The sequence below is a fragment of the Blennius ocellaris genome (genome assembly GCF_963422515.1).
Source record: "Blennius ocellaris genome assembly, chromosome: 18".
In the NCBI taxonomy this organism is placed as follows: domain Eukaryota; kingdom Metazoa; phylum Chordata; class Actinopteri; order Blenniiformes; family Blenniidae; genus Blennius; species Blennius ocellaris.
Window position 1 is genome coordinate 176,900 of NC_137667.1, and position 20,806 is coordinate 197,705.

Below are 20,806 nucleotides of genomic sequence, written 5' to 3' on the forward strand. Positions count from 1 at the left end.
TGCTACTGAGCTTCAGGGCTATATATATATATATATATATATTTAAACATTTCAGTACATGTGGATTTAGGATTGTGGTTCTTGAGGTTGCCTGAGGTGCAGCCGAAACAGACAAAGCAGTCGGAGTCAGTGGGGAGAGACAAATCTCGCAACGCGCCATCAAAGAAACAATATAAGAGACAATATAAGTCCACATTTTAACAGCAAGCAGAGCGAAGTATGACAAAGCTAGACTTAGAGCAACTAGCAAATGTATTGTTTTACATCTATGCACATGTAGTATTTGTAATATGAATAAGTAATAAAGTCAGTTATGTAAAATGGAGTATTGGCTCTGCCACCTGATCACATCTCCTCTCAGGATCAATATGTGGTTCTCTGGCTCTGCCACCTGATCACTTCTCCTCTCAGGATCAATATGTGGTTCTCTGGCTCTGCCACCTGATCACATCTCCTCTCAGGATCAATATGTGGTTCTCTGGCTCTGCCACCTGATCACTTCTCCTCTCAGGATCAATATGTGGTTCTCTGGCTCTGCCACCTGATCACTTCTCCTCTCAGGATCAATATGTGGTTCTCTGGCTCTGCCACCTGATCACTTCTCCTCTCAGGATCAATATGTGGTTCTCTGGCTGCCACCTGATCACTTCTGCTCTCAGGATCAATATGTGGTTCTCTGGCTGCCACCTGATCACTTCTGCTCTCAGGATCAATATGTGGTTCTCTGGCTCTGCCACCTGATCACTTCTCCTCTCAGGAGAGAGAATTGATTGATGAGGATTGATGTTATGTCAGTGATGTTTTTAAGATGGAAATCAGAGTGTTTCTGAAACGATTGATCAGGTAAATAAAACCATCTTGATGTGAACGGCTCTGGTTCTTTGATCCCGCTGTTGATCAACGTCTGTCCTTGATCTCCTGTTTACCAACACCAAGGTGTTTCCTACTAGTGGTCAGGTTGTAGTGATAGTGTGTGTTACCAGCTGTTGATCTCCTGTTTACCAACACCAAGGTGTTTCCTACTAGTGGTCAGGTTGTAGTGATAGTGTGTGTTACCAGCTGTTGACCTCCTGTTTACCAACACCAAGGTGTTTCCTACTAGTGGTCAGGTTGTAGTGATAGTGTGTGTTACCAGCTGTTGATCTCCTGTTTACCAACACCAAGGTGTTTCCTACTAGTGGTCAGGTTGTAGTGATAGTGTGTGTTACCAGCTGGAGGAAGGACCAACAATTCATCTATGGACTTTATAGGTGTGGATGCTTTGTGTGGATTAAACTGTAAATTACAGAAGAATGCCAAAGAAATGTTATGTTAAGAATTTTGTGAACCATAAAAATACCATTAAAAATAGCAATTTGAAAAAAAAATCTGGTGTCGCTATATAAGCAATCGTAACTTTTCTGACTGTTGGTGAGTAAAGCCTGTAAAGCCGTTTCACTTGTATTTTAGTTAACTAGCTGCAAATAGCTCCTTAAAATTGGATTAACTGGTTAAAAAGATGTAATCAAATTATGTCATCAAGTCAGAAGATCTGGCTCTCAGGTTACTGGGATCGAACCGTGGATCCAGTCCCCGGGGTTTACCTTTGGCCCGACGTGTCGCAGGGCGAGCCCCTCCTCTTCCGTGACTCCAGAGCGGTGGGGTCCAGGGGGCATTCCCCGACGGCACTCATCTTCAGCTGGACCTGAGGACCAGGACAACACAGGGTTACTCTGGTGCCACCACGACCCCCAGGCAGGAACAGGGCGTCAGGAACAGGGCGTCAGGAACAGGGCGTGAGGAACAGGGCCATAGGAACAGGGCGTCAGGAACAGGGCGTCAGGAACAGGGCCATAGGAACAGGGCGTCAGGAACAGGGCCATAGGAACAGGGCCATAGGAACAGGGCGTCAGGAACAGGGCCATAGGAACAGGGCGTCAGGAACAGGGCCATAGGAACAGGGCGTCAGGAACAGGGCGTCAGGAACAGGGCGTCAGGAACAGGGCCATAGGAACAGGGCGTCAGGAACAGGGCGTGAGGAACAGGGCCATAGGAACAGGGCCATAGGAACAGGGCGTCAGGAACAGGGCCATAGGAACAGGGCCATAGGAACAGTGCGTCAGGAACAGGGCGTCAGGAACAGGGCCATAGGAACAGGGCGTCAGGAACAGGGCGTCAGGAACAGGGCCATAGGAACAGGGCCATAGGAACAGGACGTCAGGAACAGGGCGTCAGGAACAGGGCGTCAGGAACAGGGCGTCAGGAACAGGGCGTCAGGAACAGGGCGTCAGGAACAGGGCCATAGGAACAGGGCGTCAGGAACAGGGCCATAGGAACAGGGCGTCAGGAACAGGGCCATAGGAACAGGGCCATAGGAACAGGGCGTCAGGAACAGGGCCATAGGAACAGGGCCATAGGAACAGGGCGTCAGGAACAGGGCGTCAGGAACAGGGCCATAGGAACAGGGCGTCAGGAACAGGGCGTCAGGAACAGGGCGTCAGGAACAGGGCCATAGGAACAGGGCGTCAGGAACAGGGCCATAGGAACAGGGCGTCAGGAACAGGGCCATAGGAACAGGGCGTCAGGAACAGGGCCATAGGAACAGGGCCATAGGAACAGGGCGTCAGGAACAGGGCGTCAGGAACAGGGCGTCAATCTAAATCTAAAATCTTGGCTGGAAATGAATGTTCTATGTCTTAACGAATCAAACCTGAGCTAATTGTCTTTAAGCAGATCAGCATTTTGATCGCTGCTACTGTGGTCATCAAAGAACAATGTGTAACTCTGTAGAGCCATAAAGGAGGAGAGTAGAACCAAGCTGCCATGGTCACCATGGTCACCATGGTCACCATGGTCACCAGGCGTCGCCATGGTCACCATGGTCGCCATGGTCACCAGGCGTTGCCATGGTCACCAGGCCCTGCACGCCCGGTTGCTGCGCTGCTCGTGGGACGCTGCCTGGCCTGTTTACATGAAGCTCAGTTCACCTGCTCCTCCAGGTCCTGTCCGCCATGCTGCTGCACCGCAGGACACGCATTAGCCTGCATTTCCACCTCAGTGGACCACAAAGCGGTAAAGAAGACATGCGCTGTTCACAGATGTAGGAGATATTTGGCTTTCAGGGAAATTTGTGGTAAAAACGTCAAGCTACAGTGAGATTATGTCATGGAAATGGGGTATTTAAGTAGAAACATAAGTCATTTCTTCATCTCAAACACACCGAACGCCTGCAGAAAGTGCAGAATCCAATCAGAGTACATTGTTAAACACAATTAGGGTTTCAGTAACAAAACCCAGTATTGGGAAGACGACTCGATTCTCCCAAAGTAAATAACCATCACGCTTATTAAACCATCCATACTGGGGCCAATATGACTTGATACCATATTAACTTTGCTTCACTATGTGCAAATGCTATGAACAATGTTGAAGCAGTTCAGAAGCGAGTAGACCTTGGATATGAAACACTAGATGCCTCGCGGTTTGCCATCTTGGGAAGGTACTTGCAAGCATAGATAAGCATAGCTATACTAGCAAGTGAAGGCAAGTTTTGGTGAAAATGGACGAAACGCCCTGGTTCTTTGTGACGCTAACAGGTGCACAAATGCGTTCTTTGGAAACAAGGAACCGAGGCATCACTTTTCACAATTAAGTTGTGTATTTATGTGACAATTCATTGATAGCCATGTGTTCACATGTGTACACATTCTCGATTCAGTCCATAGTGAACAGGCTGGTTTTCATGAAAACTATATTGATGGTCCAGCGTGACTCGAGCCATTTCCAGCATCAAATAAACTCCATTGAGACTGATAGCCAGCGCCACACCTTGGAAGCTGAACCTTGGCCAGGACACAAGAGGTGTTAGATGTTTCCATAATTCATGTACGTAAAACATATGAAAAGGTTACTTTGAAAAACCTGAGCTTAATGTCCAGCTGTACAACGAGGAGTCTACTGGAGACAGTAGTTATTGCAGTTCACTTGACAGTCTTAGTCATTTTGACTAATTAGGGTTACCTCACTCACATTGACTAATCTATGTACTTGTACCAGAGTGATGTGTCCACAATTGTTTTTTTCTCAATATTAACCAACGTAAATATAAACACATACAATTGATATTCTTAAAATACTTATTTTCCAAGAAAAGCTTGATCTGTGTCATTTCAGGAATATCAGATTCAGGAGTATTTAACTTTATTTTCCCTGCTTTATTAGTCTTCAGATTTTTTAAGACTTTTCCCCTCCCAATAATTCCTCAGCTTTATTTGTGTTGATAGTGGACTATCAAGCGAGCGACAGATTTGTGTGTGGATTTTGTAGCCTGGGATCTTGATGTTTCGCAGGAGGACCTGCCCAAGATGGCGGCGCTGCACAAACGTTGCATCAACAGACGCTGAAGTGGTGCAGCGTCCCGGTTTTATATCTATGGTACAGATGGCCACTTTACTCAGAAACTGTTAGCTCTGAATTAGCCTGAAGCTAAACAAGAGAGCAACTCCACTCTCTGCAGGTAAAACACTCACAAAGTCGTAAAGGAAGAACAAGAATTTAGATTTTTTTTCAGTAATAAAAGGAGGCTGGAAGATTTTCTGTGTGTGACCCTGACTTTCATTTCATTTTTTCCTTTCACAGATCATGTTCTCTCTGCAGCCAGGCGGATGATTCCTCATGAATATTCATGGCTGTACTGTGGAGCGTGGGCGTTCCGTGTCCTGGGCTGAACCGGAGCGTCTCTGCAGGGGGTCTGCCGAGCTGCGCTCTCCAGCACGCTGCTGCTGCTGCTGCTCTACCACTCTGGACCAGGGGGGACTAGTCACCACTCTGCTTGTTGTGGGATCTGGATATGAAGCTTAAGATGTGAATGAGGGAAAGAGTGAGAAAGACCAGGTCTTCTAGAAAAGCTGCTGTTGGATTCCTACTGAAATGTTTGTTGAAGCTGAAAATGGCTCTGAAAAGAACTTGGATGGAGAAACAGTGCGTATGCACACCTGCATGCACTTTGCCCTTCTAGACCCCAGTAGTCCACCTGGAAGGGGGCGTCAGGCCCCGCCCCCACCACGCCCACTTTCTACCATCCACCTGGAAGGGGGCGTCAGGCCCCGCCCCCACCACGCCCACTTTCTACCATCCACCTGGAAGGGGGCGTCAGGCCCCGCCCCCACCACGCCCACTTTCTACCATCGATGGTCAAAGTGAAGTGCAGCGTCTATATATATCTCAATCAGTTGATCGCCGGCATTTAACGTTAAATCCTGACATCAAAAGAGAAACTAGTGATGGAGGAGGTGGAGGTCAGGAGGTCACAGTAGTAGAATCATTAATAAAAGAGAAACTAGTGATGGAGGAGGTGGAGGTCAGGAGGTCACAGTAGTAGAATCACTAATAAAAGAGAAACTAGTGATGGAGGAGGTGGAGGTCAGGAGGTCACAGTAGTAGAATCATTAATAAAAGAGAAACTAGTGATGGAGGAGGTGGAGGTCAGGAGGTCACAGTAGTAGAATCACTAATAAAAGAGAAACTAGTGATGGAGGAGGTGGAGGTCAGGAGGTCACAGTAGTAGAATCACTAATAAAAGAGAAACTAGTGATGGAGGAAGTGGAGGTCAGGAGGTCACAGTAGTAGAATCACTAATAAAAGAGAAACTAGTGATGGAGGAGGTGGAGGTCAGGAGGTCACAGTAGTAGAATCACTAATAAAAGAGAAACTAGTGATGGAGGAAGTGGAGGTCAGGAGGTCACAGTAGTAGAATCACTAATAAAAGAGAAACTAGTGATGGAGGAGGTGGAGGTCAGGAGGTCACAGTAGTAGAATCACTAATAAAAGAGAAACTAGTGATGGAGGAGGTGGAGGTCAGGAGGTCACAGTAGTAGAATCACTAATAAAAGAGAAACTAGTGATGGAGGAAGTGGAGGTCAGGAGGTCACAGTAGTAGAATCACTAATAAAAGAGAAACTAGTGATGGAGGAGGTGGAGGTCAGGAGGTCACAGCAGTAGAATCACTAATAAAAGAGAAACTAGTGATGGAGGAGGTGGAGGTCAGGAGGTCACAGTAGTAGAATCACTAATAAAAGAGAAACTAGTGATGGAGGAGGTGGAGGTCAGGAGGTCACAGCAGTAGAATCACTAATAAAAGAGAAACTAGTGATGGAGGAGGTGGAGGTCAGGAGGTCACAGTAGTAGAATCACTAATAAAAGAGAAACTAGTGATGGAGGAGGTGGAGGTCAGGAGGTCACAGTAGTAGAATCACTAATAAAAGAGAAACTAGTGATGGAGGAGGTGGAGGTCAGGAGGTCACAGCAGTAGAATCACTAATAAAAGAGAAACTAGTGATGGAGGAGGTGGAGGTCAGGAGGTCACAGTAGTAGAATCACTAATAAAAGAGAAACTAGTGATGGAGGAGGTGGAGGTCAGGAGGTCACAGCAGTAGAATCACTAATAAAAGAGAAACTAGTGATGGAGGAGGTGGAGGTCAGGAGGTCACAGTAGTAGAATCACTAATAAAAGAGAAACTAGTGATGGAGGAGGTGGAGGTCAGGAGGTCACAGTAGTAGAATCACTAATAAAAGAGAAACTAGTGACCAGCAGAAATACTGAGAGTCTGAGAGGGATCACTTTGATCTCTTTATTAAATGTTTACACTGGGACGGTGAAAAGTTAGTGGACTGTGTTTAATCCTTCATCACTCAAGGAGGAGGAGGAGAACCCAGCAGGGGGCTGCCGGGCCCGGCCCAGAACCCAGCAGGGGGCTGCCGGGCCCAGTCCGGTCCGGTCCAGTACTAATGTTTCCTACAAGGTCTTCATTATTGTTTTAGTCTGACGTTCCCAACTTTACTTCCAACAATACATGATGATGTACCAGCAGAATGTAGTTCTGATCCACAAGGACCTTCTCACTATGGGACCAATGGTTGTCTCTGGAGGACAGGAGGACGTCAGTCCTGTCTTCTAATGTTCACCACAATGTCTTCATGGTTCAATGTTTCATTCAAAGGTTGAACCTGATCTACCATAATACTCAGCTAATCTAGCATTTAGGGTGCTCGATTAGCTGAGTATTATTGGACCCTATCCAACAATTCTCTGTAACGTGGTGAACTCACCAAGTCACGTGGTGATCAAATCACCTGATCACAACGTGGTCATGTGATCACAACGTGGTGAACTCACCAAGTCACGTGGTGATCGGGTGATTTGATGGTGTTTGGCGAGATTCAAAATGGCTGCGTCCTTGTTCCAGGCGCGAATCATTCTTGGTTCAAAATGTAGGTAAACAATGACGTCTTCGTCCTCACAGTTTGCACTGGTCCCACAAACCAGCCAGCGGAATGTGTAGAAATGTGTTGTGGTCTGGGCCTGGCGTCAACACCCACCCTGGTGTATACATCTCTTATTAAGACCTGTTGTGGTCTGGGCCTGGCGTCAACACCCACCCTGGTGTATACATCTCTTATTAAGACCTGTTGTGGTCTGGGCCTGGCGTCAACACCCACCCTGGTGTATACATCTCTTATTAAGACCTGTTGTGGTCTGGGCCTGGCGTCAACACCCACCCTGGTGTATACATCTCTTATTAAGACCTGTTGTGGTCTGGGCCTGGCGTCAACACCCACCCTGGTGTATACATCTCTTATTAAGACCTGTTGTGGTCTGGGCCTGGCGTCAACACCCACCCTGGTGTATACATCTCTTATTAAGACCTGTTGTGGTCTGGGCCTGGCGTCAACACCCACCCTGGTGTATACATCTCTTATTAAGACAACTGTTGAACATCGGTGGGGTCATGAAATCAAAAAGAAAGGAAAATGTTTATCTACAAATAATTGCCCTGAAAGCTTGATGCCGGCCGCAAGGCTGCAGGGCCGCAGGCTGCAGGGCCGCAGGCTACAGGCCGCAGGCTGCAGGGCCGCAGGCTGCAGGGCCGCAGGCTACAGGCCGCAGGGCCGCAGAGCCGCGGTCCCACGTTGGACGATGCAGGCTGACGACTTACTTGGTCTAGGGCTCCAGTGGCTGAGTCATGTGGTGGCCTTGTCCAGAGCTGCTGGAGGAGGAGCAGGAGGAGGAGGAGGAGGAGGAGGAAGGCTGGAGGTAGAGGCGGCTATGGCTCCACGGCCGCTCCGTCACATGGCACCATACCCGGAGCCGGGAGAAGCCTGCTGGCCTCCAACTGCAACACAGAAACACACAGAGAGCCGCCATGACACCTCCACAGTGGTCATGTGACGTGAACACGACACAGAGAGCCGCCATGACACCTCCAGTGGTCATGTGACGTGAACACGACAGAGAGCCGCCATGACACCTCCACAGTGGTCATGTGACGTGAACACGACACAGAGAGCCGCCATGACACCTCCAGTGGTCATGTGACGTGAACACGACACAGAGAGCCGCCATGACACCTCCACAGTGGTCATGTGACGTGAACACGACACAGAGAGCCGCCATGACACCTCCACAGTGGTCATGTGACGTGAACACGACATGCACTTCACCTCAAAAAGCCTTGTTGGTCTCAACGTGAAGCCGTTGCAGCCGAGCACAAGCAAATAGCACTTTGGAGGATGTTTTCTCAATACAATACAATATTAATGGAATACCATACCATGCAATACCATACAATGTGTGTGAGTATAGAGCACTTGCTAAAGAATGTCACACCTCCTCCTGCTGTATAATCCTCCTCTTCTGTTCTCCTCCTCTGTCTTTTCCTCCTCCTTCTGCTCTCTCCTCCTCCTCCTGCTCTCTCCTCCGCCTTCTCCTCCTGCTGCTGCTCTCTTCTCATCCTCCTCCTCTCTCCTCCTCCTCTCTTCTCCTCCTCCTTCTGGTGCTCTCTTCTCCTCCTCCTGCTCTCTCCTCCGCCTTCTCCTCCTGCTGCTGCTCTCTTCTCATCCTCCTCCTCTCTCCTCTCTTCTCCTCCTCCTGCTCTCTCCTCCTCCTCCTGCTGGTGCTCTCTTCTCCTCCTCCTGCTCTCTCCTCCGCCTTCTCCTCCTGCTGCTGCTCTCTTCTCATCCTCCTCCTCTGTCCTCCTCCTCTCTTCTCCTCCTCCTCCTGCTCTCTTCTTCTCCTCTCCTCCTGGTCTCTTCCTCCTCCTCAGGAATATCTGCTATGTAAGGACTTACTTTTGTTTTTGTTTTGTTTTTTAAATCAAGATCCAAGCAGTGTTTATTGATGAAATGTTCTGCAAAAACCAGTGAAATGTAAAACAAAGCTACAAATAAATCCTATATAAGCACTTGCCAGGTGCTTTGTGGGGCTGATTGGAGCTCCCAGTCAGGGTCAGGGTGTGGGTCAGGGTCAGGGTCAGGGTCAGGGTTAGCCAGTTGTGGTCCACGGGCCTCATGTTTGACACAAGTCAACTTCTCAGCAGCTCCCTGCTGCGGAGGCTCTCCGTGCTCCACTAGTTATCTGCTTTTACCAGGTCCCGAGGCTCAGAGCTCATATGGGCTCATAAGGCACATGGTATGTTAGCTCATGGCTAACAATGTCATGTTGGCTTAATGCTGCGCCTCATGTCATAGCTCAATCTGTTAGCATGATCGTCACTGGAAATCGCACAAGAAAAAAATGACAGCATTGTTCTCAAATCTTTTCTTAATGATTTTTTAATAAGCTGGAGAGGAGGAGGACTGAAGACTTGGTTATAAAGGCACAAAAAGCACAAAGTGCAGATCCACACTGGAAATAAGATTTGACTCCTAGAAGTCAATGAGCTTCATATGTCAGACTTCCACAGAGGGAAGGGTTGAAACAAGAGCTGATGCTCCAGGACCACAGAGAACAAGTCTACTTCTTCTGCTCTAATTTAACACTGCGGTGGAAGTGTGTTTGTGAAGCACTGCCCCCTGCAGGTGGAGAGCGGGAGCCGCGTGCAGTAGAAATGCAAGACGTTCTCTCATGTCTATTCTGCACATCCAAGTTCCACATAGCTGTGTGTGTGTGTGTGTGTGTGTGTGTGTGTGTGTGTGTGTGTGTGTGTGTGTGTGTGTGTGTGTGTGTGTGTGTGTGTGTGTGTGTGTGTGTGTGTGTGTGCTCCGTCTCAGCTTGGCGTGCAGTCAGCAGCTGTGAATAAAATTAAGAGAGAATTCACTTCCTGAACCAGTCATTGTGAATGGAGAACTGTTTAAAATCAAAACTAAAGTAGCCCCTCATTCAAAGCACAAGACCTGGAGTTTCATATTGATGTAGTTTCATTCTGTGGTTGCAAATCTTATTTTGAAAGGCAAATTGCAGACTTCCTGTCGGCTGTAGGTCTGGGGTACCAATATGTGATTTGAGCTCGATGAGACGGACAATTGACTTTTGGTTTGATCTCATTCTATGGGCCATGGTGGCCGTTTGTTTTTCTAGGTGGCGCTAGAGGCACTTTAGCACTGTGGAGGTTAATTATTACATGTCCTTAATTCTACCGCCTGTCTTTATGAGCGTACCAAACTTGGTGAGCTTTTGAGTGTGTTTAGTGGTCAAATTGGGCCTCAAATCCGCCTCAGGCATCAAAAGAAGAACATTAATACCAAACACTAGAACAACAATTGGGTCCTGGCCTCGGCCTTTCTGCTTGGTCCCTAATTAAATAAATAATAAAATAAATAATGCCTAACCATATCAGGGATCACAAAATGCCCTTTTTTTTTTTGCCGGACACTGGTCCAGTAATCCTGCAGTTTTTACTGGACCCAAGTAAACTTTGATGAAAATATTTGTTTTATATATATGAGGCAGTAATAAACAGTCTCTACAGTAAAGTAATACATGTAGGAATGTTTACATGTTTTCTCTCTACAGACGACTTGAGGTCAGTAGAAGGTGAGAAAAGGAAGCAGGACAAAGTCTTTTAGTTCACGTGGACAATGTGGGGTCTGAGTGACGTCATCACCTCTAGTTCTATCTTTAAAAGTTCACAATCACTTTATTAATCCCTGGAGAAATTCTTTAGCGACGCAGCTGGATATGCAATGCTACCACGCAAGCTGGCTGCAAACTGTGGAATGGATTTCCTGACTCGTTCCTCCACGTCTCATTGAGACCCGCCTCCCTTCAGGAAATCCAGTCCACAGTTTGCAGCCAGCGGAGCGGCAGGGAACCACTGGAGTCATTTCAGCAACAGTGAAGCACAGACGAGGCTTCATGGATCAGAAATCTCCGCACTTTGGATCAAAAATTCCCGATCCGTGAATTACGCTGAAATCGGAACCCGATACTGGATCGGATCCGTCCCTACTACATGCTAAAGAGTTTCAGGCTCACACACCAGCAATGCTACATGCTAAAGAGTTTCAGGCTCACACACCAGCAATGCTACATGCTAAAGAGTTTCAGGCTCACACACCAGCAATGCTACATGCTAAAGCGTTTCAGGCTCACAGACCAGTTTTCGTATTGGTACTTGTCCTTTAACAAGGTGGTATTGATGTGTCCATAGTATAGACATGTTTATTGTACTTCCAATCATGGACATGGCTGCACAGTGGTGCGGTGGTTAGCACTCTCTCCTGACAACCAGAAGGCCTTTCTGTGTGGGGTTTGTATGTTGTTCCGGTACCACGAGTCCCTGGGAAAGACCCTCGGTTCCCAGTCCCCCCCGAGCTCACCTGATGGGTCAATCCATCATAGTTGCCCCAAGGAGCTCAAATCAGTTGTTAATCCCACAGGATGGTATCCGTTTGGGGACAGGGTCCTCAGACACAGAACAAATACTTCTTCTGCAAGGAACCGACTGCGGTTCATCGACGTCTCAGCGGAGGATAGCCTTCCTCCCCAAGTACCAATCCATTGTTACTATTGACCAGTTCACCTCAACAGTCCTACTTTACAACATGTTTTGGGGAGAAACCTCAAGCAAGAACATCCAAATAGAGGAAGACCCAGAACTACCTGGAGCCGGGAGACGGCAGTGCAAACCACTTCACTTAATCAATGCTAAAATGACTTTAGAGCATCTTGAGCTGGTTCAGAACCTGCATGATTGAAACGTTGGTCTCCAACACTTCAGAACCTAAAACGGAGATAGATTCCAGGTACACAGCCTGTGGTGAAGCCGCCACGCAGAGCAGAGACGAAGGTCTGTGACCGGAGACTATAGGTAAGGGATTAATAAAGTACGATTCTTCTTCTCTGAGCGAACTGCTCATAAACGGTTATTGTCCATCACTGAGCATGTGCAGAACAACGACTTACTGTGGCCACAACGCGTGTGACCAGCAGACGCATTTCACAAATGTTGTGTTATTTCCCAGATGGAACGCTTTTAAAAAGCTGCATTTTCAGTGGCTCCAAACTCCGTCGTCATGGAAAATGACAAAATCCAAAAACATTAAACGGGGCCTGAATCGGTTCAACGTAAAAAACCCCCACCACAGAAAGCCGACATCATTAGCATGCAAAACTTTGGGTGACGCACTTAATCAATTCAACTCAACTTTATTTATTAAGCACTAAATACAACAGTTATTTCTCTCAGTGCTCGAGACTTTACAGAAAGTCAGATCAACATAAAATTCACTCATAACCTGTATAAGAAAATGTAAGAACTGACTGTCCTCTTCCTTTGCAGGTGGAAGAAAGGTTCAAATCAAGATGACATCAGACCACTGGGAGACTAAAAGGGTCCAGTCCAATAAGTTTAAGTTGTGTACTTTGGATTTTGACAATATGGAGACACTTTAAGGCTTCAAGACAAGTTTTACACCTCTTTGAATGTTTTTATCCTCAAAATAGTCACAGATGAATCAACAGACGCTCTCAACATTTTACATCAGGACTTTGCAGCCCTTATGAACTCTTTTGTGGAATTTGTCTGGAGCCACCAAACATGCGCATCAACTTCAATCAAGAAAGAAAAATTTGGGGTAAATTTATAAAGGGTACAATCTAAATTGATTTTAATACATTTTGTAGCCATTTTAAAAGATTTCTTATTTCTACTGGACTTTAGCTATTTAACTGTGCGTCACCGTTTCGTCGTGGTGAGAGCAGTTTGGGTTTTTTATTAGCTATACAAGACTTTTCCCCCCTTTTTTACTTTACCCATTTTCCTTTTCCTGTAAATAAAACCTTTTCGTAAGACATTTTCATTTTACACTTTTTACTGTATTTCTGTTATTCTATTCTGAGTAGTTTTAGCTCAAGTTGTGTTTTATTTAATTCCAGCTATTCTGGCTGTGTGACTTTAGCTGTTTTGAGCCTCAAATAGACCATTTTGACAAAAGGTGTTGTATGCAATCAAGAAAAACAAGCAAAACGATGATTTGCACATCATTCCTGCTGTGGCTTCATGGAGCCGCTGCAGACCTCTGGTTGTAGAGAACAGAGACGTGCGCTCAGTGTAGAACAGATGAAATGTCTGCATGCAGACCGAGGGTATCTGAGGTGAGGCTCTGGGAACGGAGGGTCTCCACATACCTGCATGTTAAAAACAAAGGCTCAGCCGGTTCTTGAAGGCGCGTTTTTCGCGTTAACTGGCAGGTAATAAGTGGAAAACGCCCAGCAGCGCCACCTGCAGGGTTTCAATGGAACCTTACATAAGAACTGACTGTTCTCTTCCTTTGCAGGTGGCGGAGGAGTAAAAAACACACACGGATGACTGCACGTTGTGTTCCCGACGTTTGTAAAGGAAAAGCACCAGCATAACCAGTCAATGTGTGTGTGGATGTGCAGCAGCGACGTGTTTACCACGCACAGCTTACCTCGCTCCCACGGCTCGTAAACACGATCTGCGGGCTGATGTCTTCACGGTGGGTCGCGCTGCGGTGATGCTTTTAATCCCCCATGCGTGGAACCGTGCGTGGACGCCAGTTAGCACCGTGCTAAGCTAAAGGCTAAGCTAAGGAATTGGAGCGAGTGGGTGTTTTTGTTTTCTTTGAATAGTCAGCCACTCGAAGTCCCATGCTCCTGCAGACGAGGAAAACAAACTCGACAGAGAATAAAAGCAGGCGTGGGGACGAGGAGAAAAGCGCGTGTTTGGAGAAGTTAGCTCGTGCGCGGCCCTGCTCGGCTGCGCTCGCGCTCTGAGCGTCAGCCTGTGTTGACAAACAAGCGCACACGGCTCGCGCTGCTAGCTTAGCCTAGCCTCCGAAACCTCCGACATACGTCGATGCGTGTTGAAAACCAGAGAGCGAATGTGAATCCTGCCCCGGGAGCGGGCCGCGGGCCGTGCGGACTCGGTTCCTGCGGTGTGTGGCAGTGACGCGCGCTGCAGTTCAGGCTTTACTTCTCGCGCTACTCTCCGCCATTTCCAACCTCTCAACACAAACAAACAGGGCTGCTGCTGCTGCTGCCGCTCGGCCGCGCGCACCACCCGCTCTGCGCCCGCCGCGCGCGCTCCCGAGCGACGTGCGTCCCAGTCGCATGAATAATTCATGAGGGAACGCGGCGTCTGCAGAGTAACGGAGTGAATCCTCGTTTACTCGACATTTCAAGTGACAACACCTACTTGGTTCAAATAGTGTTGCATTTCCACGGCAGCCGCACACCGATCACGATGCTGGAGTCTGCCAGGCCACGGGGGGGCGCTGTCGCTTGTTTCGTCTGCAGAGAACAATACGCTCGAAACGCGACATTCCAGTGGATTGATGAGGAATCGGTGCCATCGGGGGACTTTCAACTATTAAACTACCGATATGGACGATAAAACTACAATATGACTGTCAAACCATTGAGGGCTAGGCCACCGTGTTCATTGATGCATTATTATAGCTATTATTGATGCATTATGTTATTATAGCCACCATTGATGCATTATTATATTATAGCCATCATTGATGCATTATTATAGCCACCATTGATGCATTATTATGTTATAGCCACCATTGATGTATTATAGCCACCATTGATGCATTATTATAGCCACCATTGATGCATTATTATATTATAGCCACCATTGATGCATTATTATGTTATAGCCACCATTGATGCATTATTATATTATAGCCATCATTGATGCATTATTATAGCCACCATTGATGCATTATTATGTTATAGCCACCATTGATGCATTATAGCCACCATTGATGCATTATTATAGCCACCATTGATGCATTATTATGTTATAGCCACCATTGATGCATTATAGCCACCATTGATGCATTATTATATTATAGCCACCATTGATGCATTATTATATTATAGCCACCATTGATGCATTAGCAGAAAGGGAACTATTTGGGGTCCAGACCAGGGGTCTGTAAACCTCTTTACATGGCTCTTTTGCTCCTCCATGAAGCTTTCTGAAAATATGTTGAACAACTTTCACCTGCTTTTCCACTTTTACATTTCATTTGCATAACTGGATATTTTCAAAATGATTCTTCACATTAAGAAGAGTTAAATTCTCATGGACAGATACCCAAGTTAGATTGTTATTACAGTGACTGTCAACATAAAAGTACCATTTTCAGGAGAACAAGGACTGGAAGTCATGACACCAAGGAGGAAACCTTGTTCTGATTGGCTCTACTGAGCATGTGCAGACCAGAGTTTGAGAAAATGCTTTCCGTTGTTTCAAGGCAGACAGTCGGAGGGTTCCCACAACGTGCCTCCTTGTTGAAGGGCGTCGTCAGGTTGTGGAAGAAAACCAACACCACACATTTTCACTGATCGAACGTGGACCTGAGGATTTTAGAACTTATTCTAAAGTTTCAACATATTGGAGATAGTTTGTGGGGTCAGTTGGGCCCGTACCCCCCAACTGACCTTTGGCTAAACCCCGCCCCCTTAATGCATGTGTGCAGTGACATCCAGATGGTCATCCACCCTGAGCGCTGCGCCCTGCTGCGGCTGAACGCATGCAGCCCAAACTTTGTGAGGCACGACCTGTGTTCTGCTCCTGTTGCAGAGTGACGAGAACCTCCGTCTCAACATCACTATTTAAAAGCAAACAAAGAGCCAGAGGCTCAGAACTCCTGCAGTGAATCAAAGTACTGGAGGAAAGGTGGAGACCGTCACGTTACGGAACGCAAGTGAACCAGGAGTGTAAGGATGCCATCATGTGCACAAGGCCTGCAGAAGAAGGGGCCCGGAGTGGCTGGTGCTCAGCGACGTCTGCAGGTTTCCCCGGCAGGCGTCGCAGTACCAACCACTCCAAAGCTGTTTGGAGTGGTTGGTACTGCGACGTCTGCACGTTTCCCCGGCAGGCGTCGCAGTACCAACCACTCCAAACAGCTTTGGAGTGGTTGGTACTGCGACATCTGCACGTTTCCCCGGCAGGCGTCGCAGTACCAACCACTCCAAAGCTGTTTGGAGTGGTTGGTACTGCGACATCTGCACGTTTCCCCGGCAGGCGTCGCAGTACCAACCACTCCAAAGCTGTTTGGAGTGGTTGGTACTGCGACGTCTGCAGGTTTCCCCGGCAGGCGTCGCAGTACCAACCACTCCAAAGCTGTTTGGAGTGGTTGGTACTGCGACATCTGCACGTTTCCCCGGCAGGCGTCGCAGTACCAACCACTCCAAAGCTGTTTGGAGTGGTTGGTACTGCGACGTCTGCAGGTTTCCCCGTCAGGCGTCGCAGTACCAACCACTCCAAAGCTGTTTGGAGTGGTTGGTACTGCGACGTCTGCAGGTTTCCCCGGCAGACGTCGCAGTACCAACCACTCCAAACAGCTTTGGAGTGGTTGGTACTGCGACGTCTGCAGGTTTCCCCGTCAGGCGTCGCAGTACCAACCACTCCAAACAGCTTTGGAGCGAGCAGGAACTCTTTTCAAGTTTTGAAGGGAAGTGACAAACTTTGCCCAACAACCAATACTGAACTTTTAATACCTATAATCTATTTGTGAAAATAATTAGAGATATTGTGCAGAATATTTTTTAATGCATTGAATACTTTGGACCAAGTCCAGATGGTAAACCTCCATCTGGAGCAGCTTCTCCTACAGGGAATTCATTAACAAATATTTCAGATGTATGGAACCTCTAGTCTCTAAGAAAATGAAAATGTGACATTGACCAGAATAATGGGGATTCACATTTCTTTCCCAAATTGAGCAGCTCTGGACTGCGGTGCTTCAGAAGAAGCTTTTCCTGCACCCTGGACCCTACAGGACGACCCTCTGCCCTTCCTGTGGCACCATTTGCTCTTATTTATTATGAATACCGTGTGAGGCTTTACAACATGGAAACCAGGTCGCCCTGGAGAAACCCTAACAAAGTCCATGGCATTGGAAGTGTCAACCAGTACGAAGCCACTAGTTTTAGTCCCAACAGCTAAAACAGCTGTCAAACTGAGGGAGTCCTTGTTGTTCACTTCCACACATGAATGGAAGTTGGTTTGTGTTTCCACACACAAACGGCTCATTCACTAAACTGTTTCTTGCTGTCGGAGCCGGCCTCACTTGAAGAGCTTGAACTTGCGCATCAGCGGCTGGACGGCCTCTCTGGGGTAGGGCTTGAGGGCAAGGCAGGTGGGGATGTTCTCCGGCTGCTCCACCCACAGCTTGTGGGCCACGCCAGCCTCCGTCAGGCTGGCCGCCAGGCCACACAGGGCCGCTTCGTCTGGGGCCTGAAGGGAAACGCAACACAGCTGAAGTCGTCACGTCTGGTTAGAAAGTTTACTGTACAGTTGAAGTTACACCAGGAGGGAGGCGCTCTCTGATTTCAATATTCGAAGACGTGATTTAGAATATGTGACTTCAATATTGTGTGTACAGAGGGATAATACGTTACTACATTGATGTTTGTTGTATTCAACATAAATAAGCCATCAAAGCAGCTGTCGTCTGAACCAGTGTATAGACACACCTTCTGTATGGAACCTCTCAAAAAATAGGACGTTTTGATAATCAAATGTTTTATTAGGATTAACTTTAGGGACACAAGATGGTCTTACTGTACTATGAAAGGACGTAGTTGTACTTAAATGTGGGTTTAGTTTTACATGACAAAATTCATCCCGTTTGTTTTTATTAAATATTGAGGCGTGTGGTGCCAGAAGCTGCAGGCCTGCAGTGGCTGTAGCTTCTGTTGTCATGGCTTCCACAACATCAATGCTGAATAGAAGCGTTGCACCAAGTGAAGGATTCTCTCCTGAGGAAGGGTCAGTCGTTTGTTCTGCTGTGCGTGGAAATGCGAAGGTTTGCTGAAAGCAACGGTGATGGTGTGTGCTGCTTCTTATTCTTCCTCATGAAGTTCTACGTCATTATGTTGCACTTTGATCCACATTCTGCTGAACCATGTTCATCAAAAGACGGATATTAACGTCTCATGGATTCTGGATTGTTTTGGGTTTATGTCGGATACTGTCAATTCCCGTTTAAGCTTATTTTCCTTTAATTAAACAGTGTATGAATGTGTGTGTGTGTGTGTGTGTGTGTATATATATACATATATATATATACACACACACACACACATATTTCCCTGTCAGTACAGTTTTTGTGATGTGCTTTTGTTCACAATCGCAAACAAAACGTATTAATTACGATTACAAGACGCGCTCCCGCGGCAGCTCGTGCTCGTGCGTGCGAGCTAACAGCTAGCAGCCCGAGCGCAGAGTGGCTAGGAAACCAATGAAACCACGCGAGGGCAACTTTAGCGCTGCCGAACCGTAGATCACATCGTTCCGTGTGCTAAATGTGCTTTACGTGGCTCGTTTGGTGTGAAATCTCCGCCGTCAATGGTGTCCACTTACCGCCAGCACCACCTTGTGCATGGAGTCCAGCTCGTCCAGGTACCGCAGCGTGTCCGGGTCCTGGGCGTGCAGGTGGACCGCCGCGGTGGCCGCGTGGCAGGCCTGCGTGATGACGGCCCCGAGCGGCCAGGACAGCTGCTGGACCAGGTCCGAGCGGACCACCACGTACTGGACCAGGCGCGCTGGAGACGCAGCTCCCGCAGCTCCCGCAGCCGCCATGTCTGCGTCCGACACTTCCGGTTGAGTGAACCGGAAGACGATCCAACTCACGTCACAGCGACACGCGGCGTCCACCTGTGGAACTGCACCTAGTGTTTATCTGCCGAACATCACGTTTAGCTGTTTTCTTCTTTTTTTATTTTGTGAGGCAAGAACGCTTGAGTAATAAACTAATCTTCTTTAGTATCATTTCTTGTATTATATTGCAGGAACCATCGCCAAATATCTACAAAAAACAAACCTTTTCAGTGAAAAAGTGTTATACTAAAATCTGTTTTGTTAAAATACCTGTGAAAAGGCAGGATGGCTGTTCTGAAATGTCTCAGTGCTGTTACACTGCAGATTCAAAATCAACAGATTCCTCTTGTCCAATCAGAACCCCAGAAACGTATCTTGTCCAAACCCAATTTGAGAAACATTTTCTGCCCATTAACGTTGAAGGATTTTTTTTCACAACCGGAAAAAGGTGTCTTGCCCCCTCCAGGTCGGTGGAGTGCCCTTGTCCCAAGTGGAGGAGTTCAAGTATCTTGGGGTCTTGTTCACGAGTGGGGGAAAGATGGAGCGTGAGATCGACAGGCGGATCGGTGCAGCGTCTGCAGTTATACAGACGTATCGGTCCGTCGTGGTGAAGAAGGAGCTGAGCCAAAAGACCAAGCTCTGGATTTACTGGTCGATCTTCGTTCCTCCCCTCACCTGTTCCTACCCTCACCTGTTAATACCCTCACCTGTTCCTACCCTCACCTGTTAATACCCTCACCTGTTACTACCCTCACCTGTTAATACCCTCACCTGTTCCTCCCCTCACCTGTTCCTACCCTCACCTGTTAATACCCTCACCTGTTCCTCCCCTCACCGATGGTCATGAACTATGGGTCATGACCGAAAGAACCAGATCCCGGATACAAGCGGCTGAAATGAGCTTCCTCCGTAGGGTGGCTGGGCGTACCCTTAGAGATAGGGGGAGGAGCTCAGTCACCAGGGAGGAGCTCGGAGTAGAGCCGCTGCTCCTCCACATCGAGAGGAGCCAGCTGAGGTGGCTCGGGCATCTATTTCAGACGCCCCCCCCCCCGGACGCCTCCCTAGGGAGGTGTTCTGGTCATGTCCCTCCGGTAGGAGGCCTCGGGGCAGACCCAGGACACGCTGGAGGGACTATGTCTCTCTATGGCCTGGGAACACCTGGAGGGACTATGTCTCTCTATGGCCTGGGAACACCTGGAGGGACTATGTCTCTCTATGGCCTGGGAACACCTGGAGGGACTATGTCTCTCTATGGCCTGGGAACACCTGGAGGGACTATGTCTCTCTATGGCCTGGGAACACCTGGAGGGACTATGTCTCTCTATGGCCTGGGAACACCTGGAGGGACTATGTCTCTCTATGGCCTGGGAACACCTGGAGGGACTATGTCTCTCTATGGCCTGGGAACACCTGGAGGGACTATGTCTCTCTATGGCCTGGGAACACCTGGAGGGACTATGTCTCTCTATGGCCTGGGAACACCTGGAGGGACTATGTCTCTCTATGGCCTGGGAACACCTGGAGGGACTATGTCTCTCTATGGCCTGGGAACACCTTGGGGTTCCACCAGAAGAGCTGGAGGAAGAGTCTAGGTGAGGGAAGTCTGGGCCACTCTGCTCAGACTGCTGCCTCCGCGACCCGGCCTGGATAAAGCGGTAGACAATGGATGGATGGATGGATGGATTTTTTTTCTCCTCCCAAAAGAACTTCTCTCATCCACTCCTAATTTGAGGAACCTTTCTCATCCAATCAACCCCTGAAGGAAGTTTTTCTTCTCCAATAAGACCTTCTAGAACTTATCTTGTTAGATCAGAACACGGGGAACTTTTCTTGTCCAATCAAAACTTGATTAACGTTTCTGGTTCAATCACCATTTGGGTGTTTCTTGGCCAATCAGCACTCGAGGAACTTTTCTCATCCAGTCAGCATTGAGGGAGTTTGAAACTTGACTCACTTTATGTGAATGT

General features: G+C 47.8%; 2 protein-coding genes across 4 annotated transcripts in view; both read right to left on the reverse strand.

Annotated features, from left to right (window-relative positions):
- ncoa1 (nuclear receptor coactivator 1) overlaps positions 1-14,214 on the reverse strand; it is a 46,579-nt gene extending 32,365 nt beyond the window's left edge. For all 3 annotated transcript variants that reach the window (XM_080513916.1, XM_080513915.1, XM_080513914.1), the window contains exons 1-3: positions 13,669-14,214; positions 7,974-8,150; positions 1,584-1,684 (exon numbers count right to left, since the gene is read on the reverse strand). In XM_080513916.1, coding sequence (XP_080370042.1) covers positions 1,584-1,672 — 89 coding nt within the window. In that variant the 5' untranslated portion in view covers positions 1,673-1,684; positions 7,974-8,150; positions 13,669-14,214. The remainder of the gene's footprint in view (positions 1-1,583; positions 1,685-7,973; positions 8,151-13,668) is intronic.
- A 2,553-nt stretch (positions 14,215-16,767) lies between these two features.
- On the reverse strand, positions 16,768-18,836 carry ptrhd1 (peptidyl-tRNA hydrolase domain containing 1). Its single transcript, XM_080514297.1, has 2 exons — positions 18,603-18,836; positions 16,768-17,474 (listed from the first exon to the last, which is right to left on the reverse strand). Exons 1-2 carry the CDS (start codon positions 18,819-18,821, stop codon positions 17,304-17,306), a joined length of 390 nt encoding a protein of 129 aa, XP_080370423.1. The 5' UTR covers positions 18,822-18,836; the 3' UTR covers positions 16,768-17,303.
- Between the last annotated feature and the right edge of the window lie 1,970 nt (positions 18,837-20,806).